General features: G+C 40.4%; 1 protein-coding gene across 6 annotated transcripts in view; it reads right to left on the reverse strand.

The window, feature by feature from the left end:
• Positions 1-1,514: 1,514 nt before the first annotated feature.
• The window catches only part of AGPAT3 (1-acylglycerol-3-phosphate O-acyltransferase 3), a 95,031-nt gene continuing 71,895 nt past the window's right edge, over positions 1,515-24,650 (reverse strand). For 3 of the 6 annotated variants that reach the window (XM_061453456.1, XM_061453461.1, XM_061453460.1), the window contains 8 exons: positions 17,762-17,989; positions 13,200-13,369; positions 12,850-13,011; positions 10,332-10,485; positions 9,771-9,873; positions 7,506-7,581; positions 5,260-5,458; positions 1,515-4,551 (listed from right to left, as the gene is read on the reverse strand). In XM_061453456.1, the coding sequence (XP_061309440.1) occupies positions 4,463-4,551; positions 5,260-5,458; positions 7,506-7,581; positions 9,771-9,873; positions 10,332-10,485; positions 12,850-13,011; positions 13,200-13,369; positions 17,762-17,939 (1,131 nt within the window). In that variant the 5' untranslated portion in view covers positions 17,940-17,989 and the 3' untranslated portion in view covers positions 1,515-4,462. Of the gene's footprint in view, positions 4,552-5,259; positions 5,459-7,505; positions 7,582-9,770; positions 9,874-10,331; positions 10,486-12,849; positions 13,012-13,199; positions 13,370-17,761; positions 17,990-20,867; positions 21,308-24,650 lie in introns of those variants that run through there. The other 3 variants (XM_061453459.1, XM_061453462.1, XM_061453457.1) reach the window with 2 other exon arrangements.

The raw sequence follows: 24,650 nt of genomic DNA on the forward strand, positions 1-24,650 counted from the left end.
CAGCCCATTATGGACCAGAACATTCAGAGTTGTGGAAACAAGTAGCTGTGAAGAACCTGGCCAATGTATAAATTCAGCATTGCCATTATGGGGATGGGCTTCTTTCCCCAGGAATAAATCAGAATGTGTAGTAGTTCCTGGCTTGCAGCAGATGACTTCACACCAAGTGACTTAAAGTGTATCCAGGAGACGCTGTGAGCTACACCACCACATCCAATTTTCAAAGGAAATCTAGGAATGGATTTTTCACTTTTATCTGCATTGGTCTCCAGCATCTGAATGAAACACTTGGGTGAGATCTGTCCAATTTTGGCCATAGACTTCTTAGCACATACTTCTCCAAGATGCCAAAATATGTGAATATTATCTGCCTTCAATTAAAAGCCTCCAACCCCACATTTCTTTAATCAAAATGTACACAAAGCAAAACCAGTTTTTTGGGGTAGTCCCAGACAGGAACACCACCTTTAGAAATTATCAGATGTACAGTGAGCCCTCCTTGCTAATTACTCCAAGTGTTAGTAAAGACCTTGTTCCAGCTCCCTTCTGTTGGTTTCATCAATGCCAGAGGGACCTGTTACCGGGTAGTGATGGCCTATGTGAGCAGGCCTGGGAAGGCCTTACCTTCCCTAATGAAAGTTTGGCTCTGAAGCAGCAAAGTTGCATTATCGCTTAACACAAACTGTGTCACTACAGACCTACTGAGCACGTCAACCAGGGCAAAATGCAGGAAGACAAAACCCCAGCTATGTGAGACAGTTTCTACAGGGTTGGCTGAACTGGAAAGCTCAAAGTTCCAGCTAAGAGGTTGTAACCGTACCATCTGCAGAAAACACAGGTGAGCAAATACAGACATCCATGACTGAGACAAGTGGTATCATGTGGAAGTGAGCAGACACGCTGACTTTTTCTGTGAATACTAGGCAATTAGGACAAAGGTAGTAGCTATATTCATTGGTCAACAAGCAAGTGTAGAGCCCTTCAAGATAACTTAAAGCAGAACGAAGGAATGTTGCCCATGCTTTTTGTGCCGAAGTCATTTGCAAGATCACATTCAGCCCACAACGGGCAACAGAGAACTGTAATTCCTACTGAGCCAAGACCTCTGGATAACAATTATCCAGTCCTTCTTCAGCATCAGCTTTTCGTGCCTTCCAAAGTGAGAGATGCCACTACTCCAGCAGTCTCCAAGCTCTCCCACCAGGTTAGATGTAGGTCAACGTGATGCTACCTTGGAACTGCTGACGAGAGCAACATGATCGTTCTTTATGACAATGTCAAATGCTGTCAAGGCATAGAGTTTAGCATCTGTCCATATCAGTCGGAGAACCATTCATCTTCGGAGTCAATGCTGAACTCCATGGCAGTCAGCTTGCAAGTCCATACTGGAGAATATGGTATTTAGTCTAAACAATGAAAAAGTAAGTGAAAGTTTTCAAGAGTGGAGAGAGAAAATGCTCCCATAGCTTTAAGTTTATTAAACCTAGTGTGGTTGAAAAGCAAAAGACGAAAAACATGATATATTTTTGTTTATTATTGCTCTTAAAGGGCTTGGTAGTCAAATATACAAGCTATGTTCTATTAAACCAGAAGAAAATAAGATATAAAATCTATGCTCATTTTTCCAATCCAAGCCACCTGCTAATCTTCATTAGTGACATTAATTTCAGCTATTTCCAGTCATTTTAATTTATACATACTCTGTGTACATGTGCACGTGCATGTGTATAAAAAACCCCTATTGAAGAGATAAAATTCAAAATGAAGAGACTTGTGTTGGTTTTGTACTGTTTTGTGCATTGCTATATATTTCAGTTTTCAAAATGAGTACTGATATGTCTGTTTAGAAGAGCAAAAGTTAAGTAAGTGATGATGTATTATATTTTCAAAAAGAAAGCATGACCAATAAGTTATCATAAGAAAATATGAAATCTTGATTATTCTCCCCTTGATGTACATGCACTAATCCCATGATTCAGAATAGGGAGCTACATGCACTAAGAGGAGAAAAGAATCCCGTAAAGAGAAAGGTTATTAATTCCCCTCTCCTTTAACCATCTCCCCTCTTCTCAGTATTAAGAGGGGATTTATTTTGTGAAATTCTTTTCATGCCCATTAATATACTGCTCAAAATGTAAGTATAAAACATGTCAGTGGTCAGACTGCTTTGCAAGACTCACTCTGCTAAGCCAGTACAATTTATATAAACTCAGTATCATCTTCAGGAAGCAAGTGTACAGCATTTGTAACCTCTCTAAGCAGCAGGAATTATATCCATTACTGAATTACTTAAGGAAAAAGAAATGAAAGACTAAAGAAAAGAACAAAAAGCCCACTGCTTTTAGTCCTCTGGTTAAAACACAGGGGAAAAATCAGAGTTATCTTCATCAGCATTTGGAAGTCTAACCGTATTTAAAGACAAATTACACAAACATTCAGCAAGGAAAACAGAGTCCTGGCTAAGCTCTGTTCTCCTCAATTTCAAAAGCATATTCCAAATTCCACTAAGATTAACAACAGTTTTGCATCCCTATCTTAGTAAAGATTTATTGAGGGGACAAAGATGACATATGAATGCTGGGGCTACAGGTACAGTGATTCAGTGAGGATGAGTCTAATAGGATACAGACAAAGTAGGTCATCTTTCAAAACCTCTTGTTGAAAAGACCACAAATAAAAATCAAGTGCCTGACAGAACACTGATTAATGACCCCAAGTAAAATATTTTTCTAAGTTACAAAATTGCTTTTCCAGTGTTTGAAAACAGAAAAACCTGTGGGGTAAGAGGTTACATTCCAACAGTTACAGTAAATATGAAAAGAAGGTAAATTATTACTCTCTTATCTTGGCTACTAGAGCAAAGATGAAAATAATGACCACTGCTTTGATAAGATCTGCTCTTTACAAAAGTCAGATAAGTAGTGGCAGCTGGGTTAAAAATACAGACCCCGAGAGTCAGCTTCTGCCCTCAGCTTTAGATCTGCAACCCACTTCACCAACTTCTGAGCATAGCCAAATGCAGATTGTGGCCTTCAGACTTGAGTATACAGGTACACCGGTTAGATAACACATCTGTTTGCTACCCATACAGCAGCAATCTACAAAAATCTCAGAATGTGTGTCCGGAAAAAAGCACAGGTACAGCATGATTCTAATCTCTAATTTTCAGTGTCAAAAGTCAACAAGCAAAACTAAAGATATTTAAAATCCCTGAAGAGACCCTATACTCTTTCTAAACAGCACAGCTCACCTTGCAATATACTTCAGACTAACATCTAAAGCATGTCCAAGTAGAAAATGCAGCACACCCTATCACTGCAGTACACAAGGCCAGTAAGAACCTGGCCCCATCTGAATCAATGTCAAAACTCTCATTAAAAGTTCAAGAAATGACAGTATTTGAAATCTGATTGCTATAGACCTCTCTCCTTTTCAGATTTTTGTAAAAGACGACATTTTGAAAACTATTGTGCTGATTTCTGCTGCTGCTTCCCAGTTTACTGAGAGAGGTTGGCTGAAATGGACTTTGGCAATAAGAGATTCAAATAGAAATAATAGGAGAAAACATCAGAAAAACCGAATTAATTTCCTTCTTCACACAACTCTAAATTCCTCAGTCACCATTAATTCAGAAAACATAACAAGCCCTTAAAGAGAAACAAGATCATCATACATGTAGGATGTGAAACAGGGAAACAACACTCGAGACTGAAGTAATACTTTGAAATTAAACAGCCTTGAGCAATTAGCAGGAGGTATGATGAGAATTTTAAACTGTTTTAATACTAGTGGATCTGTTTTACGGGATGTGCTGATCAATAACGCACTGCTTCCAAACTCCACTACCCATTCCCTCACATTAAAGAAGTTTTAAGATGTTGCCTAAAAATAAAAAGTATCATTGTAACAGACAAATAGGATTTCATCTGCAGCCATGACAACACAGCCTTTCCAGAATTACTCTAACCAAATAAACATCTGCAATTAATTTAAGAAGGGTTGATTTTCCTGGCTCATTAATAAAAAAAAGTTGGAAATCAACAAACATGTTGGCTTTAGCAAGAGGAAACATTCAATGGCTCCTGTTGTAAAAGTAAGTGTAGTGCTCTTGACAGAAACGAGTGTATTCAGTCATCTGAAGATGCATGTGGCCACGGCCAATGCCCTCTTTTCTTCCCCCACTCCCAAGTCCCCTAACAAAGCAAGAAAAATTAGCTGCTTCTTTCATCCCACCCCAGATTTTCTCCCACAGTTTGACTACAGTAATCCTTAAACAGGCAGAAAGTTGATGCGTTCTCTTCAGTTGATGCCTCCAACTTCTTCATTCTTGGCTCAAGTTTTATTCATTAATATTAGTCATCAGTTATTAAGAAAATACAGTTTCTAAGTGTTCATTGTTTTTTTTAACTGAAGTTAATTGGACACCATAGTCTGGTTATATGTGCTGAACTGCAGCTGTCAGTTATTTCTTTTTCTTGAATTCCTGGTTGCCATAGCTGGAGCCTTTTTCTATTTCGGTTACTCCTATCAGTCTACGAACTCCAAAGGAAGCTTTAAAATATAACAGAGAAATAGGGAGCGTATTAAAACCAGTTCAAGGATTCAGGAAGTAACAAACACACAGGCATAACCAACATGAGTTAACCTAATCCTGAAGACAGTAGCTGACTACAGACCAACAGTGCGTTGTATGAGGCTGCATATGGATCACAGGTCAGGCATCACTAGAAGAGGAGGACAATCTATATTTAAAAATATAATTAATGCTTCTATGTTGATTAACAGAACATGTAGTGTGAACACTGAGGTATATTCCCTTCCCCAGCCCCCATTTGGTTTTGGTATTTGGTTATGGGCTTGTTTTTTTTTCCTTAGGGTTTTTTGTTGGGGAGAGTTTGTTTTTTTTTTTCTGTTTCTTGCTTTTGTTTGTTTGTTTGTTTTGTTGGTTGGTTGTGGGGGTTTTTCATTCACAGGCAAGGTATCCATTAAAAGTATTTCCTCCTTCAGGAACCGTAATAATGGGCTGTAAGACTCACTTGCTATTGATTGCTGTAGATATTGCCCAAGATATGAAGGCAAGCCTGCCTGGATTAAAGCGTTCGAAATAATAAAAATGCTATACAATATAAAGACTACAGAGTGAGTGCCAAATACTCATCTGCAAGCCCCATCCAGATTAATTAATACACAGAACTTATTGGAGGTAATGGATCCTGTTACGTGTCACTCTGGGCTTAGTTTTGTCTCTGCTTTTATTACCTGCTCCAACAAATCCCAGGAATGCAAGGATGAGGAGAGGTGATCCACTTGCAAAAACTCCGAAGCCAAATGTGAAGAGAGGAGAGAGAAGAACTGTGGCCCAAAAAAGAAAGTTTAGGAGCGTCCATGGTCTCCTACGAGGTTTAAACTGCTGGCCAGGAAATATGCCTTCCTGATTATACATCTCTTGCAAAGCATCCTGGAACAAAGAGAAGATAGGAGAAAACAGGTTTGTAATGTTTGCACACCAAGTGATCCAAGACTAGTCCACTGTAGGACAACATCAAGGACAGTATCTGTGGTAAATACCCATACAGAGTACACAGCATCCATTTCCATCTGCTGTCATTTATTTGGGCATTTCCGCTGATCGCTGAGGCCACTGTATAAGCTCTCTGAAGGCAATCTTAGCCACCATCAGAAACTGACATTGTATCAGCCTCTCCATTACAAAACCTTCATCTCTTCTCTTAATTGCAGGGGAATTTAGGGCAGTGTCAGGCCAGAGGCTAATTCAGACACTACCTGCCTATTTGCTGAGTGCTTTTTCTTCCTGTTTTTACTTCCAGAAAGGTTAGCAAAGCACAGCAAAGTGCTGTATGTACAGCAGGAGACAAAGCACAAGCTAACCAGCAGAGACAACACTGTGCTAGCCATAACCCGAAGTCTTCAACAGAGCAGCTGCATACTGAGCTGAGCCTGCGGAGAGATGCAATCATGAAATGCATCACTCAGAGGAGCAGAGTGCCCACAGTCTTCCCTCAGTTTGTAAGAATGTTCGGTAAAGTTTCCAAGCCGTTATTAAGGGTGGCTCGAGTTTGACTATTTCTCTTTTTTTCCCACTTAAGCTGTTCTACTTTTTAGCATCCCTTAAAAGGCCTAAGAAGCACAAGGTGTTCCTTGCCAATAACACATCTGTTTTGAGGACAGACCCTCTGTGCAGGAAGAGTATTTCAAGAATTCCAGTTACAACATGTTGGTACCACCGTAAGATCAACATATAAATATCCACATATATAAGTAACATCTCCACAGCAACAGCTCACACCAAAGTTGAGCAGAAGTACAGTCAACACCAGCAAGAACACAAAGCCCTCCATCTGGAAGCAAAGCAGAGCATTCTGCCTAAGCAATAGCACCAAGAGGAGTGAATGCTCTGTGCCACATCTGCATTTAGTGCTCTGCATTTACTGATTACAAAGCAGGAGCCAGGCAGAGGAAGGCCACCTCTGTAACATACACCTTAATGTTCCAGCCCAGCAACATCAGAAACCTACAAACTAGTTTGATATGCCTGCTAATGGGAGGTGGTGAGATGATAGCTACTCTTTGTGAGATAATTTCTCTCCTCTTAATTAAAGCATAGATATTTAAACAAATTAGGTTGAAATGAACAAAGTGAAACTCAGAACAATCTGCTGCCTACCTACACACTAAATATGAGCTTGGAAATGCTGCAGCACAGGTCATCACAGCAGAAGGAAGCCCAAGATAGTTAAAGCTTCCGTGCTCCTCTTTTTTTTCCACAAAGACAGGCAACACAAAAATCAAGATACACATTTCAAGTTCAACAATCCACCAATCAGGGCTGGGCAACATGAATTACAGTTCACTCCTCCTCCCCACAGAACTGTTAAATCTGTCAAGAAATTAACTACAAGGGAAAGGAAAGGGATGAAGAAAAGCTTTTGGCTGTTTGAACGCATGCTGGCTATGTGCTACACCAGTCCCTGTCAGCAGAAGCCAGGGACTGTCCATACCATGTCACACACCACTACAGAGGCGTTAACAGGAGGCAGAAGGAAAGAAACAACGGAAAAAACATGAAAGCAAAGGACAATTGCAACTAAGAGCCGAGACCGCCTGTCCCTGATAGACAGCTATCACTCTTCTTAAGTATCTAAAAACACCCACAGGGAGAATGAAGCTTTTACAAATGTATGACAGAGACCCAAGAGCTGGAGAATATAAAAAGACAGTGGATTGCTATTAGTCTTCTGCAACTCAGGCATATCTCTGAATCCCATTGTGCTTCCTGGCAATTTGATACCTACTCACCAGCCAGCCTTCTGTGGCCAAGGGACTCGTCTGTACTGCTCCTTCCAGCAGTTTGAGGGATGGCTGCCTAATTACACAGAGTATTTCCATCTCTTCTCTCCATACAGTGCAACAGTGTGCATTACTCAGTGCCTTAATACACTACCTCATGAAACTCCCAAAAGAGAAGAAAAAGCAAAGCTGTTTACCTTTTCCTGGTAAAGCTTATGAAGCCAGTTTGCAGCTTCCTTTTCATCTTGAGGGATATCTTCTAGAGGAAACCTCCTAGTTTAGTAGAGAGATTAAAAAAGAAAAAAAAAAAGAAAAAAGGAATTAAGGGAAAATCTAGGTATTTGACTTTTCATCTCTACTAGGGAAGATCTTCTATTCAATGATGGGGATAAGCTACAGGTATTGTCACTGATGGCAGGGGTCTTAAAAGCAGAAAAGAACTGAGACTTAAATTTTTTAACACCTGATTCTCCATCCTAAAACCTCAGGTTCCTAAGACAAAAGAAACTGTGTAAGTTCCTACCAACTTCAGAGCAAAGTGAAACAACCCTTTCTCATTCAGTGTTCTTCTTTCACTGGAGCTGCCACCAGCTGATTCCCAATGAGCTTAGACTGAGGCACCCAGAGCTTGGAAAAAGACAAAAGAGTGGCAAACCCCAGGATAATTGTTTGTTACATTTTGTTAGTGAAACCACATTTTGGATGGATGGAGGGGTGGTTAAAAATTCACTCTGTACCACTCTATGGAAAACATCTTCTACAGCTGCTGCACTTGGCTTTCCTCACATCTCCAGCCCTACAGATTGAGGCATGCACTTCTGGGTGCATACAAAAATTACCTGACCTCAGTGAAAACAAGCATCTTGTAAGAGCCTCTTTCCAGTGGTGAAAAGCCAACCATTTTCCTGCATTCTTTTATTTTCAAAGATAAGCCACTAACACACAGAAATGTATTGTCTCCTTTCTCAGTGGCATACATCTTAGTCCTGGATCAATTCAGAAAGAGGTTGCTTGTTTTTTAGAGGGCAGCCACACATCTCACTCACAGCTCAAGCGTATTTTGGCAGTACCTGGACTGTATCAAGGCCCTTTTATAGCAGGCTGACATCTAGGAGGGCTCTAGACACAGTGATCCCAGATACCACTTACTTGCTGCTGTTCAATCAGGGAATATATTTTCATAGTATGTACTAAAGCCTTGAAGTCTCCAGCACTGAGGGAAGATATTCTAATACATTTCTCATCATTTCTGTATCCCATAAACCAATCAGACACCAGATTTTACAGATTTTCTTTCATTAGCTCTAACAGGAGGAGCTGCTCAATTCATATAAATAATGCTTAGTGAAAACTCAGTAGAAAGTAATTCGCTGAAAGCTCTGCAGTAAAGTTGTCACTGTATCGCTATCACCACTAGAGGGTACTCACAGCAATATCATCTGGTAATTCAGCTGATTTTCTCTACAGCCAGTCAGGAGAAAGACCGGATCCTCTGCAGCCAGCTAAGTTTCTTATCTCTGCACAGGTAACTGCGCACACATACGCCAAGAACCAGAGCTTACACGCTTCCTCTGTCTGAGATAAACTGAGTCTATTGGCACATTATGGACAAATCCAATTTTCAGCAAAAAGACTATAAAAATAATTTCCTTATTCTCACTGCTTCCTCTCCAAAATGGAGAAAAACTTCAAGTGTAGAAAATGACTTTGAGCATGTTGACTCAGTATACAAATATATTTTAATTCAAAGTTATATGAACATAGCAGTTTGTTTCTTTGGTGGTGTACAATTAGTAATTGTACCTGGCAGTATCATCCTCATCTTGAATCCAAACCTCTTCTAGATAACTACTGAAAACTGCATTTCTCTTCTTTCCTCCCACTACCTCACCAATAAATAAAACCAACTCGCATCTCTATTAGCAAGCCATAAAATACTTAATTGAATGCAGCTGCTCTTCTATGTCTGATTACAGAAAGGTAGATGCATGCATGTGCGCCCCAGATCTAGCTAGACATGCTACACGCATCTGCCATCAGTACAGGATTACAGGTGGCAATGGCGAGACCAGCCGTTTTGCTAGCTGCTAAGCCGTCTGCTCACTTTCCTCATCAGGAATATGTCTGGCAAATGTAAATAGTTAAAATTAGATCATTTTCAAATGAGTGATCCCAGCTCTGCCCATCACCTCTGCAGCCTTCTTCCCAACTGAAAGGTTAAAACGTTGCAGTATTTGGTAACTGGAACACATTTCCTTCCTTCCCCATTAGGGCTGCAGCACTCTGCCTCCCCTGAGGGAGAAAACTGTTCCTGCTGTACCTCAGCACAATGGATAATCAGTGCCATTTTCTACAAAGTCTTTCACCGCTAAAACAGGAAAGGACATTTCTTGTAAACCTGAATGCACATCAACATGATAAAGCATGCATCTTAGGGCTCACCTCCATCATTACATGCTCACCTTACACACATGTCTGCTTCATATTTCTTCCCATAAAGAATTCCTAATAAAGATGGGTTCTTGTTTCCTCTGAAATTTAGTGTTACATCATATACTGCTGAAACTGTTGTAAAAAAGAAAACATGGCTGTTATAGCAATTCTAGCAACCACGCTGCTGGTATCCTTGCATGAGAAAGCAAAAGAGCCTTGTGCAAGCCTTGCACTAATGATGTAAGGTAGCAATGCCCTTCGCTACTTCGTGTTTTCATGTCATATTTATGTGTATCACACACTTGACATTCCCATCTCCTTAGCACGTAAGTTATCAAAACACAAGACAGACTTGACAAACTAAGCAACAATGACATACATGAAAGGATTAAATTTTTTTTATGACTGGTATCTGAGAGTTATGTGGCAAATCAGAAATTAATGGTTGATATGCTGAATGCTTATCACTGCCAACTCACTAATTGCAATGGATCTAATGAACAGTAAGAGTATACTACACTGTGCTACACAGAACATACTAAGCAACACGTTACAATTACTGCAAAGACCAAGTAGTAGCTTGCCAGTACCTGTTCCCCTGAGACACTGGACAGCAGTGGTGAAACCTTTGGTTCTGGGCAACAGGTGGTATTTCAGTTTAGGCAACCCCTTGGATTCAGCTACCTCCATACTGATCCGATGCTTGGTCTCTGTAAAACGGGTTCCTTCACAGTACAGGAGAAACTAGTACAAGGAGACAAAAGGCAAAAGCAAGGACATCTTGAGATCAAAAGAAACTGAGCAGAATACTGAAAATCTGTGTAAGATAAACATACACCCATGCACGCACACACACTTCAGTTGTCTCATCTGATCACCAATTATTAGGCATAAGCACCACCTCGCAACTCATTTACAACTTTATTTAACAACACTGGTACCAAATTTAAGGCGACAAAAAGTCTTAATATGGCTATACCTGAAACTTTTACTTAAAAAAAGAAAAATCCCTGAAGGCTTTGGCTGGCTGGTGATGGACTACTCTACAAATCAGAAAAAGCAATCCAAATATCAGTACACGACCACTTTAGGAAAAAACATATTAATCACTAGCTACCTCATTTAAAATTTGTACTGTACAACCAGAATTACTCACCTGAAAACAAGACTTGTTTGAAAGCTTTTCTCTTCTTTTTTTTCATTTGTACTAGTTGTGTTCATGAAAAATGGTGCTTTTCTCCAAAATCTTTACCTTGTTCATCTTATGGGACACTATTCTGATTGCAGTACCCTGAGTAACTACTAAAGACTTAAACTCTCCCATACGGACTTCAAGTAGCAGAATATATCCATCTGTCCTCCAGCCTTTATATGGCCTCTGCTCTAGTTGAGAGTGAGACCAGAAGCAAGGCAAAGCCAAGAGCAGTCAAACAAAGCTCTTCTGAGGGCCCTAGCGTGAATTTCTGTTTATCCCTGGTCTTTCTGAAAAGTGGACATCGCCCCCATTGCACCATTAGAACCATGAAGCCATAGACAAAAGAGCTAGACCTGCTGAAGCACAGTGAGAGAACAAGAACTGGCCCTGCAATCTTCATGTGGCCCTTCAGGCCATGTTCCTCATGAAAACCTGACCAATAACCACCAAGTGGTGAGGACAGCACAAGGTAGCAACACCACAATCTCAACTGCAGTCTGCAGTGCAAGCTCTTTCCTCTATACCGAGTTCTCACCCTCTTCTACTCAATAGTGCAGTGATCCTTTTGGACCAAATAAGCAAGAGAAGTCCAGAATTATGCACGGCAATGCATGTGTGAGAAAGACCTCCCCAATGCAGGCTGCACAGACAGCCCTAATTATGGCATTTAGAATGCACAAAAATGATGAAATTGATCCACTCAAGCCAATTTTATTCATTATTTAAATTGCCAAGCAGGAAGTCTTGATTTAAATAATCAATGCTAACTAACATTTTGCATTTACATTTTCTAGTTGCTTTCCCTAGAGACTTGTCCATGGTTTTCAATCACAGAATCATTAAAATGTATAGGTTTGCAACTAAAGTTCAGTCTTAAGATTTTTCAATTGGCTGGGTTCTTACTTCTTTTTTCAGCCCTAATCAGAAGGATACATTAAATGTAGTTCATATCTGTATATTCAAGCAATTAAGTAGTTTAAAATACATCCTCCAGATTGTTATTTTTTTGTATCTTTTTTATATCTTTGTAATGATAGAAAAAGATCACAAATGACACATTCACAACGTGCTAGTTAGGCTTACTATTTCACTATTCATTTTAACAAGCTGTACTGGATATTGAAAAATCACTTAAAATGAACAGAAAAAGCATCTTAAAATGTTTTATGAGCCAAATAACTGTACAAGCACTACTATAAAAGCAAACCAGTAAATTTATCAACATGTTTTCATTCAAAGCAAAAATAAAAGTTAATAGGTTGATTATACCACTGTGTAGCTGCAGTAAAAGCTAACATCGCATATAATGAAACATAGATGTTTCATCCTTAACTCAAATAAGTCAAAATAAAAAGGAAAAGCATCACTGCAAAAGCAGATGTAACCTTGCCATGTGTTCTCATAAAGACGTTTTGGGAAACCTGTAATTTCACAGATCAATGAACATGCTAACAAAACTCCTATCAAAATCCATGGTCTGCGCATCACCCCCACTTCTCCAGGAAAGATGGTTTCATTTTCGTGTTTTTTTAGCCTACCTCAGAAAATGTAGCTTAAAGCCATATAGATTTACTAGTCAAATATGGACTGTTATTTTGTTTTAAACATAAAAATAAATTCAGATAAAATTAACAAGTATTACACAGGCCTGATTTATAAGTTATCATCAAATTTCTAAACATCTATGCAATCTTCTGAACTGTTTCCCAAATGACTTCCCTTACCAACAGGAAAAAGGAGTAACACTTTACCAGCACATCCAAAAGACCTCAGAGCATGGGTTTTCCTTGGCAACACTTGAAGAAAGCAGTGAGCAGATCTTCTCCTGATACATCTGGCTACAGTACCACTGAGTACCTCCATCACCGTTTCACTTCTAGCAATTGATACTAGAGGAGGAACTCAACACTTACCCACATATATTCAGGATAATCAGCCAAGCGTTTTAATCCTTCAATAACTGTATCTCTGTCTTCTTCCCATTTCCTTTTGCAGAAAACAATCTCAAGGAAGTACCATGTCCAGCCAATTAGGGGCACATATAGTAGCTCTCTCTTAGCAAGGACTTTAGAACTCTTGGAAAGAAAGAAAACAACAATCCAAAAATGTCATTTGCTGATTTGTACAATGAGATCAAGGACATTAAAGTTAAGATGATAAAGAGTTGATGGAATTATATCTGGAAATTCAAATGCAAAGAAACTGTATAGAGAGGAGTTTTAAATTGATTCCAGATGAAGAGAAAGCTCAGGGCCCAACATACCCCTAGCACTCCAAAGCGCTCTGTCATAGTCCAGCCGCACAAGAAGTCAATTTCAAAGTTGTGATTCAAGATAATGATGACATGTTCCTTCCCAAAGGTGTTCACCGTGGCCTCGTCTGAGAACAGGGTGCACTCTGTGCCCGACCACCATTCTAGCAGCATTACCAACTCTAACAAACATGACAAAGATGGAGAGAGGAGTTAGGGGTGCTGCTTACAAAAACCTATTCAGTGTTTCCTCTCCAGCCCCATTCAGTGCCTAGTCTCTAATTCCCAACAACACTATCACCTTTTCAATCCAACCCAGCAGACACAAAGTGAAAGCTTGGATAGGTATAGACCAAATCACATCACCATCCTTAAGCAGTATTTAGGGCACTAGATATATACATTACGGATAATTTAGCAAGTTTTTAACAGGGACAAGTTTGGGCATTATGAATGTGAAATTTCATCATCATTGGAAAAAAACCCTGAACTTTGTGCCTGAAAACTGACAGCTGAGCTGTCGATTGCTCCACTAAATGAGTACAGTTTCTCCCAGGTGGAATATAAACTATGCATAGATGCAGCCTAATGCTTTTACTCAACATGAAACAAGTTCTATGGAGGTAAACAGACTAATAAAGGCCTTTTAAAGGGATACAGTGCCACAGATCTTCTGCAACAGATTTTAACATTAGAACAGAGGATTCTAATCATTCTGTACTATGGTCATCAACACAGAGTCAGAAGCACCAGAGAAGTGAGCTAATTTATCAAAATACCTGGGCAAAGACAGGAATGGTAAATTGTGTCTTTCTTTTACTGCAGAGAAAGAATTAGCCCTTTCATCTCTGTCTTCTCCAGCTTTTCAATACCCCAGCATCTCTCTTACTCTACCCTGAATATTTCCCTTGTTACCCACTCTTCTAATTTTCCATCTCCCCTTTTTCATCTTAAAAACTCCTTCACTTAAATTCAGCAAGCACTACTGAATGTAGTTGCTATGGTTAGCCTATTTCTCTCATTTCAGCACAACGAGGCAGATGGAAGGCATTGCTTTTATCATGGGACAACTATAAAAAGTATGAGAATAGTTCATTCTTCCAGTAGGAAGATTTGCTTCCATGCAAACTGTAGTCATTGGCATTTTCTCATTACAGTGATATATGGATGCAATCAAGATTTGGCTGCACAATTATGGCAGCTAAAAAGTTCCAAATCTTGTCTCATTACTACGACAAACTTGCAGGGAAAACGCTGCTCCGTTTTCTATGTCAGGTTCTGCCATGCGGTATATCAACTTCGTGTTGGGAGGCCCTGGTTTTGCAAAATAAGGAAGTGCCTCCCTACACAACAGCTTCTGAGCTTCTGATGAGCAGGATCACAGCAGGGTAATCTAGCCATACTACTAAACAAGAGCAGGTCCAATTTTGCACCACATCAGGGAGAAGGCAAACGCAATATTTAGGTGAACGATAGGGAAAACAAATCCTGGTCTGACAAAGATACATAGCTTCTCTAGCATTACTTTTTTTCACTTGTATTCCCTGTGTGGCCACTTATTTACCAGGTTAGCCCCTGTATCATTTTCACAACTCACTCTTTTGGGGGCATGACAGAGTTATGCAACTTGATGATCAAGAGAGTGTAACTCCAGTCAACTGGGAATACAGCTGAGGAAAGACAGTATCACGGTTTATACCAAACTAGAGGTTTCTATCATTGCTTTCCAGCTTTGACTCCTTTGCAAATGACGTCATCACTTACCTTTCCTTGCTCTGGTTATCCTGGCTCAATAAAAAGGGAAACAGGACAGTAAGAGTGTCCTCAGTTGAGAGGTATGCTCTTCCACCAAGTTGGTGGCCAGAAGAATGGAATAGTGGTACCAAACACGGTGTCGTACTCAGCAATTTTCCCTTTCCATTGCTGTCCATGTACTAAGGAGAAACATCTCCAGTACCTACTACAGTTGCTGCATTTTCTTATATTAAATAAAATAAAATGGGTGTGTTTCTTCAAAATCAGAAAAAAAACCTGCAGGTGTGGATGATTTTCTGCAGAGCATTTCTAGTACCATTCACTTTAAAATAACAGAGGAAGCTTTGCTGAGAGATTTGCCAGAGTCCATACTGAGAGAGGAGACTTGATAAGCCAGAGAATTAATAAGAGGAAACAGATTGTCCTTTACAAGTGTACTGATAAATGATGTAATTATAACCAGGAGCAGGCTTATTTCCTTTTTTTTTAGTGTGTGAGTTACAGCTATTTTGTGTGGCAGCAATCCTTGCTACAGCAAGCCCATCCTTCTGAACAAAGGGAACACTTGCATTGCTTGGGATACCTCCTGTAGGAGACAAACAACACCTTGCTACAGCTAACCTTGTCCTTCATCCAGGGATCCCACATGCCACCCAGAAATAAAGCAAAGAGGCACAGTGCACCTTGCGGTTTAAAGTACTAACTAACATTTGCGAGATTATTTTTGCAATCAGACAAAACCCAATGCATTGCACTCTCCAAAGGTATGAGTCACCTTTAAAGAGCTGATCTAGGGGAGCTTGAAGTACAGACTACCCATTACGAACTACATGTGCTGCAAAGGGTTTATTGACACTGAGGCCAGAGCCTGACACTTTTCTCCACAAACATCTGCCACTAACACTGGCTAGAGTATCTCCTCCTCCTTCTGAAGATGTGCTTCATGTATCTGAGAAGAGAGACAGTAAGAATAAAACCTGGTTTTCAGCTGGCTATAGTACACAGCCACATAGACGATTACCTGCATATCTACCCCTGCACATCAATCCCATGGTGGACAGGCAGAGCAGCTTCCATTACAGACAGCTCTGACGTGAACACCTTCAGCTGAAAACTAGACAGCTTGGGGTAAACGAGCAAAACACAGCATCTAGAACAGAACACCAATCTACAGGTTCGTTGCCAAAAGGCTTCCACATAGTGAAATATATTTCATTATGAATGGCAACATTTGAACTGCTGCATTTACACAGCTTAATTCATTATAAATCACAATTGAAGCACATATTCTGTCAGTTCTTCCATTACAGAGCATCAGCACTCTACAATCCCCTATTACATTTATTACAGCAATTTTCACAGTTTAATTTCTCAATAATTTAATTTATAATAGGCTATACACGAGGGGTTACCCTAGGTACAACCCAGTAATCTACTCAGCTTCTCCAAACCTTTTTGAACAGTGGTATAAGTTACTTCCTGTGTGTAGAAGATACAACAGCATTTAAAACATGTTTTTTTTCCATGCACAATTCTAACTTGCAGAAATCAAGTGTATGAACCTATAAACCTTACAGGCACAAGCAGCTCAGTTTCTCAGAAAAGCCGAACTATCAATGCGACAATAGTTTTCAAAATGAGATCAGATTCTAGGTTATTTAAAATCACATTAAGAAATTTTTACAAGCAAATAAAAAGTAAATCCCATACCTATAAGTTCTTCCATCACAATACTTCCTTCTCCTGACTGTTTGCCTGTCACTCTCTATTTAATTTCCTTTCTCCTGTGCTTCTCACAACATTCTCAATAGGTAAGACAAAAAGAACAGAAAGGACAAGGAGAACAAGCTTAAAAATAAACTGAACTAGGTATTTGGAGAGTTTGCATTGATAGTGCTTCACATCCATGATTTAAGAAATGTGGGTGCCTGTCAGTGGACTGCTCAACTGTAATTTAAATACTCATTTAGGTGACTCATTTACCCAAAGTGGGAGTTGGATGCTGACCACTAAGTAGCCATGCATACTGGGAGGAGATGGAGAACGGAAATGGATTAGATGATTCACTGCTGAAACAGGAGGTGACATTTGGACTACGGAGCCTTCTAAACATCCATTTCAGAAAACCAATCCCCTGTTAAGTTGTGTAAGAAAAAAGGGCATCCACAGGGAAGTTTTGCAAAGGCCTGAAAAAAAAAAAGAGCAAAGCAGCTGCACTCACTGTAGAGCCATCCCACAGGCAAATGGGGAAGAGTGACAAATTGCTCACAAGAGAAGATACTGGCATCAGAGGAGGACACTGTAGGGTATAAGAGGACTCTGAAGTTGTCACGCAGTTCAGCTATAGAGGCGACTCACTAGATACTTTAAGACAGACATCTCAATCTGCAGACCATACAGCTGATTTGGGCTCATAAGTAAGTGGTCAATATGGCACGTATGCTTAATTCCTGAAGCAGTCTCTGTGAATTCCCCCTTCCCCATCACTTAGCAAAGGGTCTGATGCTGGATGAAGATGATATTGAGACAGCAATTCCTATCAGTCAAGACAGTGTTGGGGAAGAGTTTTATCTCCCACTTTTTTTAATAAGAGTGACAATATGCACCAGTCCCTTGACTTCTGTATGTTTTCCCACTATTTCAGAAAAGGTGGCTGCTTTGAACTGCTCTGAAAGAGTCTACTTACCACTTCTTTCTCCCCTGTGTCATTGTGTATATACATATACATATGTATACACACATTTTTCTTTACAAAAATAGAAACAAAACCCACTCCCCTCTCCACCCCCAGTGTTCACATCCCTTTCAAGCATACTCACGGCTCCAAAGTGAATAAGCAAGGCGACAGTTTACTCGTCGATAAAACTGCTTGTTTATGGGCCAGAGGACTAGTGTGCATAGTTGAATGAAGTTAATGATCAGTCCACTCACAACAAAGACGAACCCAATGAGGAGGTGAACTATGAACTGGGTCTTCAGAAAGGCAATGAAGCCCATGATAACCACTCAGAAGCGTTTGCAAGGGCCGTCACTCAGAATAATTGTCCTAAAAGAGAAAGAGAAGAATCAAATGGAGACTGGATTTACAAACCCTAAGAAAGGGCAAAGAGAGAGCCCCGAAACAGTCCGTGCAACTTCAACAACAGGAACCCAACCCAATAAGCACTCTGCTCTCCAAGCCTGCCTCATTCAGGTCTTCACACAATAAACTGTTGATTGTGCAAGTCACTTCCAAAAATAGGAAGGAATCATTATTTTCAATTTACAGCCCACTAAGAAGATTATTTTTTGCTGAAGATGAATCTCACACCACTCTTCAAACAAAGGTCATATAATTGGACTTAATGCTGGGAGGAACACAGAGCCCTGCACTTGCAGTGAAGGAGTTGAGCTGCGATGGGTGAACAAGCTACACACAGTGATTGCTGTGCTTTCTGAGGTTGCTGCCCCCTTTCCCAGTAAATGGCATGCTGAGCCTCTGGAGCAGCATAAACTGACAAAAGCTTTCCTGACCTGCCTTCAAAGCAACCACTTTGTAAATACTTCTCTCAAATAAGCACCGAGAGACTGCTGCTGAGGGCTACAGAGACTTTGCTTTGACTAGAAGAGTACAACAGTCCATCTGGGGAGCAGGCTTTTCATCCTAAAGTGAATTTGGGGATGAAAAGAACACGGCTGCTCACAAAGAGTGTCACTCTGGCAAACACTTAGGCATGGAAATGGAAATTCGGTATTCCTACATCCAAAACCATGATGAAGCAAGTTTAGTAACTTCTCATTTTGTCAAGCCACAGTTCCATGATCAAATATACCAGATAGCATGGGGGGAAAAGTAAAGTAATAGAAAAACCTTAGGCTATGTAGCAGTACAAATTTGATCTGTAAAGAGCTTATGTGCAGAAACTTGATTCCCCCATATCAGCTCTGAGCATGTGTCATATTTATACCAGGTGCAGAAAGACAGGCAATGTCTGAACCAGCAGAAAGTGACAGTCGTTTAGACAGACAAGCCACATCCAATATAAATCCTGCCAGTACAAAGTCAGCCCAATAAAGTCTATTTACCAAACCACCAGACTGAGTTCATTACAAACCTCATGTTATCTGGCATTGGTCATTTTGACCTTCTGGGTACAAGAATCCCTGCAACTAGGCCAACCAGGCTGCCAAACCATAACCTCAATGTCTCACCCAAACCACAGACTCAATGCCTCATCCCAAAAATAAAAGTATGACCCCGATTTTCTGCCAAAGCAAAAGTTTGCTAACAAGTGTTTAGGCTCAGCTTTTACAAGCGTTGCAAAAGACCAGACCAACCAGTAGATGGTAGTAACAAATACTTTTGACAAGCCAGACATTTGAAGGTGATACAGAAGTTCCCAATGCCCGAAAATAAAGCACCTGCCAGAAGTGAGAAACCAAACCATTTCCATTTGCCACCTGCTTGCAGTATGGTATTATTTATAAAACTCAACAACAATTTTACTTGTGAAAGCTTATTTTCTACTGTCTTGTCTACAAATCAGATATTGCCTTTCAAGGCACAGAGTGTCTCACTTTTGCACAATTAAAATCTATTTGTATCATTAGTAATCTACCCTCTTCAGAAGCACATTATGGAGGGGAAAGAAAAGGTCTGTTTCAATATAGCCAGTACTATGCCTACCACAGAAAGCAAAGCAAGTTGAATAAGCCAATATTGGAGTTTGTGATTAATAGTCTGAATTCTGCAAATGTTTTCCTGTAAGAGGTGATCCTGCCCTTTTGCTCTTATGAGACCTCACTTGGAGTACTGGGTACAGTTCTGGTGTACCTCAATATATGAAGGACATGGAACTGTTGGAACAAGTCCAGAGGAGGGCCACGAGGATGATCACGGGACTGGAGCACCTCCTGTATGAAGACAGGCTGAGGAAGTTGGGGCTGTTCAGCCTGGAGAAGAGAAGGCTGCGTGGAGACCTCATAGCAGCCTTCCAGTATCTGAAGGGAGCCTATAAGGATGCCGTGGAGGGACTTCATTAGGGACTGTAGTGGTTAAAACTTAAACAGGAGAAGTTGAGATTGGATATAAGGAGGAAGTTCTTTAACTGTGAGGGTGGTGAGGCACTGGAATGGGTTACCCAAGGAAGTTGTGAATGCTCCATCTCTGGTGGTGTTCAAGGCCAGGCTGGACAAAGCCTTGGGCGACATGGTTTAGTGTGAGGTGTCCCTGCCCATGGCAGAGGGGTTGGAACTTGATGATCTTAAGGTCCTTTCCAACTGTAACTATTCTATGATTCTATAATTAATAATGGAAGAAACATTTCTTCCACTAATAAATTATTTTAAGAACAACTGTTGGGAAGCAGAGACTTGTGTTTAAAAATAAACAAGTGGAGCCCTCCTTCCTCTCCCCTCCCAAAAGCTTGGAGGTTATAGCTGTGTCATACAGCCAAAACACTGTGCCATCATTCACATGTACCGTATGGGGAGGCAGCCATGGTATTCGGTGCTTGAGTCCCTAACACAGCAATGGGCTCATTTATCTGTTCCACTGGCACATTCTATTAAGTACTGCCAAACATTCAACAACATGTTCTTCTTCCAAGATCAGTTATTCTCTTCATCTGGTCTCTCTCAAAGTTTGTTTTCAAACAAACCAGAAAAGAACAAATTCCCCCCTTCCTTTTTTTTTAATCTACTTGCCTCTATCTCGGTTGTTAGACCAGTACTTACTGCCTTTTAACGCACAGTTTAGCCCCTCCCAGACAAGGGCCCAGAGCACACACAAATGCCATGAGGAAAAAGAGAAATGTCAAGTATTATCCTCAGACAAAATAGCTCCACTTCCATAGCCTATTCGCTTTAAGTGAAGTCTGGAGCACTCTAGTATTTGTCCCTTACAATCAGGACATTGCTGTATTACAGATACAAAAGGATACATACCTTTTTACCAGACAGAAAGCTGGAGACACTGCAGCATGGTGCTTCTCCAGCTTCATTACATGTGGAAAAACAGGACTTCTCACTCTCGTGCCCGTGTCCTGCCCCACAGGCTGGGCACCACCTCACCCTGATGGGACTCCAGAGCTGTGATTCAGTCGCCTCATACGCCTGCACCTGGGCTCACTGCACCCCTCTGCATCCAGGCACTGCAGGTCTTACCAGTACTGCTACAGGGTAAAGGAAACAGCAGCTAAAGCATAGCTGGCTCCTCTCCAGCACCTTCCAAGGACAGCATTTGCCCAATTGCTTCCTAAAGCACAGCTGCTTTACTTGTACTTCCTCTTAAAACAGACAGGGATCAACTGAAAAATGGGTTAGTCTTGCTGTCTGACCCCTCCAGCTTCAATGCTGGATACAGAACCTGACAGTCTCCCTTTTGCCAATCCCTCACTTAATTGTATTTGACTTTTAAGATAATTAGAAGTTAACCTTAAACCAGGAATTCTTTACTTTTCTGCATTCCTGCCCATGTAGGGCAGCCAGGCAATTCAGGGGCAGGCCAACAGGCAAAGGGTAGTCAGCAGCTGTTTTGTTGAATCCCATGGTCAGGCTGGAGAGAGGATGGGGAAATCCGTATTTGCTGGAAAGAGGAGAAGCAACTTTTCTGCATCTAACACATATATTAAGATCAGTTAAGGGAAGTGTCTAGGAAGTAAACATCTGCCTTAGTTGAAGACAGCAAGTCTCAACATTATTCTTTTTTTCTTTTTTTAAAGTATACCCATATCTTGTGCATATTCAAGGACCTGGTGATAAAATCTTTTGTTTCTCCCTTCTTTTCCTGAAAGGCATTGTAACTTCACAGTATTGAACTTTCACCACAAAACCTCCAATTCCTCTTGTGCAGCCACACTGAGAACTGCAGGCAATTTTAGTACTCTTCCCTGCTTTCACATCCTTGCCCAATGCTTGCATTTCACAGCCATGCTGTAGAACAGCACTAGTGTAAACCCCAGCTCAAACCAAACAGCACACTTCCATTGCCTTTTAGTGCCTTACTTGGCCTTGGCCAGCAGCAGGCCCCTCTTGGAGACGGCTGGCATTGGCTTTATTGGACATGGGGGAAGCTTCGGGCAGCTTCTCACAAAAGCCACCCCTGTAGCATCGCCCACTACCAAAACCTTACCATGCAAACCCAACACAGTCAGGTACAGACTTGTGTCTTAAGGCTCCGTGTTCATATGGATTCTTTGGTATGCAAAAGACACTATGTGCCTCTCAGTAGAAGGAGGAATACAATCTTTTTCCTTTACCCAGCTTTCTACATACATGAAAGTTCTAATGATTAAGCTGCTTTGAGATTTCTATCTCTCTGTTAAATGTTGCTAAAATGTGCCACCAAGTTCAAAAGCCACTATAAGTGAGAATGATACAGACAGCATGACTGCATCAGTCACATTTCATTAAAAAAAACAGGTTAAAAAAACTCAGATGCACAACGTGCACGAAGCACTGATGAAACATCATCCACTTCATGAAACACGTAGGTATTTATGAACTCAAAATTAAAAATTAAGCCATTAATCATTCTATAATACAGTATTTACAGCTTGAACTCCAGGTTTTAATTAATTTATTGCTGCCATGGGTGTACAGTTCCTCTGAAGTTCATGAGGTTTGCAGGAATATGAGCATGAAATTAGAAATTTGTCCACTGATCCTCACATTCCAACTCAGTGAGAACTAATGTGTCTGACAAAAACTGTGGTAGCCAATACTTACATCTCTAGCCTTTTGCCTTCAGTTGTTCTGAGCATGCTGCTGCCATTTTCCAGCTGTTTCCACCCTACCATGCCATATTCATCTCCATTTATGAAACTAATTACAGACATCTTTTATTCTGAATGTGTTGCTCTTACCCTGAATTCTGGTATTTTACTTACCTTGTTTTTGCTAGTTGAGGAATTGAGTGAAACCCTTACAATACTGAATTCTACCTTTTACCATCGTATTTTAAAATACTGTATTTTTCAGACTGAGCTTTGTAAGTCTCCTTGAAGTCTGTATAAACTTGTCAAGCTCTGCCTATGAAGAAAGGCTAATAATGTTGGAAGTCAAAAGCAGTACACAAAGGCATTTAGTTGGCCGTGTCCTCATCAAGAATTTCCTCACCATTTTTTAGAATTCTACAAACTCTGCTCACTGAAAACACACATGGAAAATTAAAACCTATTTTTTATTCAAAATGAGAACCATTTGTTCTACGAGCTGCTTCATGTGTATAAGGAGGACAGGCACTAATAGCGGTAGCTAGGAGCTGATGAAAACTCCTCTCAGTATACTTTCTACCCTCCAGATTTCTCTCATGACCTGTCTCAGCCTACTCCTCTTTTAAAACCAGCTATGAAAATCACTGGCATCAGCATCTTTCCCCTCACCTCTCCTTACAAGATCAGAAAACTCCAAAATACTAACCAGCTACCCAACAGTTGAGGCAGAGATGTAAACGAGAGCTTTCAATGCCACTGCTTATACCTGTTTGGTTGATAAATAAAAGTACAGGTCCCAGTTTGGTTATTCTAGCATCCCTCAGAAGTATTACATTGTCACAGGGGCAACAGATTATTTTCCTGGACATTTCTGAAACATATCACACAAAAATGTGTTGATCATCTTATGAGATGCATTCAATGCTTAGAAGTGATTACCTCAGTTATCTCTAAAATACTTTTTTTTCTTGCAGAATATGCAATACTTTTTTAGATAAAATACAAAAGAGCAGTGGCTACCAGCTTTTGAAAATGTAATGATATATGTATTCATAGCAAATACCCCGATATAGGAAAATATTCAGGAAGAAAGCAGGTATCTGATAGTCTTCCACTTCCTTCACTGTGTCACATCTCTTTCTGAGATGAGGAATTTGGGAACCTGACCCACGAGATGCAGAAGCCATACAAAACCAACAGATGGAGTATTTACCCAGGGTTTTGCCCCAGACTTCAAAAAAGCAACCCAAGGCTCCTTTCCACTCTGTCACTGCACAAATAAAAGCAGTCTCCGGTCAGGCCTGATTTATTTTAGAAGCACAGTTTTAGAAGAAACACCGTCAACCACAGCTAAGTAGTCTAGAAAACATGGCTTAGAACAACAGCAGTGAGTCAGTAAAGCAAATTAAAGGAAATAAGGTGCAACAACAGTTTTGGTATACATTTGAACAGCCTGTGGTAGGGATTCTCCAGATATGCTGTAAAAATAGACAACTATTTGATCACATCCTACGCAGTGTTACAAACTGTCTACTACAGATCTAGCCTTTTAAGCCCAAGCATGACAGGAAGATTATCTTAGTTTCTCGCATAATATATTGGTCTAATTACCCTGCACATCCCTCAGTGAAAAGCAAGGCTGATTCAGGGTTCATAAAAAATCCTGCTTCTCATGAATTTAGTTAAAGTGTATGGAAGAGGACCTTAAGCCAAACTCAGGTCACAACAATGCAACTTTGCTTTCGAGTAGTGAGAACAAGGAATAAGATCTCAAAAGGAAAAAAATGTTACTGAGTTACTGTCATGAAATTAGATGAGAATTTACACCTAAAATGTTGTTAAACTTGTCTTTGACACAGCACCACAGCCGGTTTCTAGGAAAGGTCAAAAGTAAAAGATTCTCCCCATCATCTGACCAAAATATATTCATTACTTTGGTCTTACTTTGAAGTCCACCAGATCAAAGAAACTTCCACTAGTGTCAACAGATTTGGCTCCATATCTGTAGAGATTT

Source organism: Pezoporus flaviventris, unplaced genomic scaffold (genome assembly GCF_033815535.1).
Source record: "Pezoporus flaviventris isolate CSIRO_AGI_PZ_B2104156 unplaced genomic scaffold, CSIRO_AGI_Pfla_v1 ptg000015l, whole genome shotgun sequence".
NCBI lineage: Eukaryota > Metazoa > Chordata > Aves > Psittaciformes > Psittacidae > Pezoporus > Pezoporus flaviventris.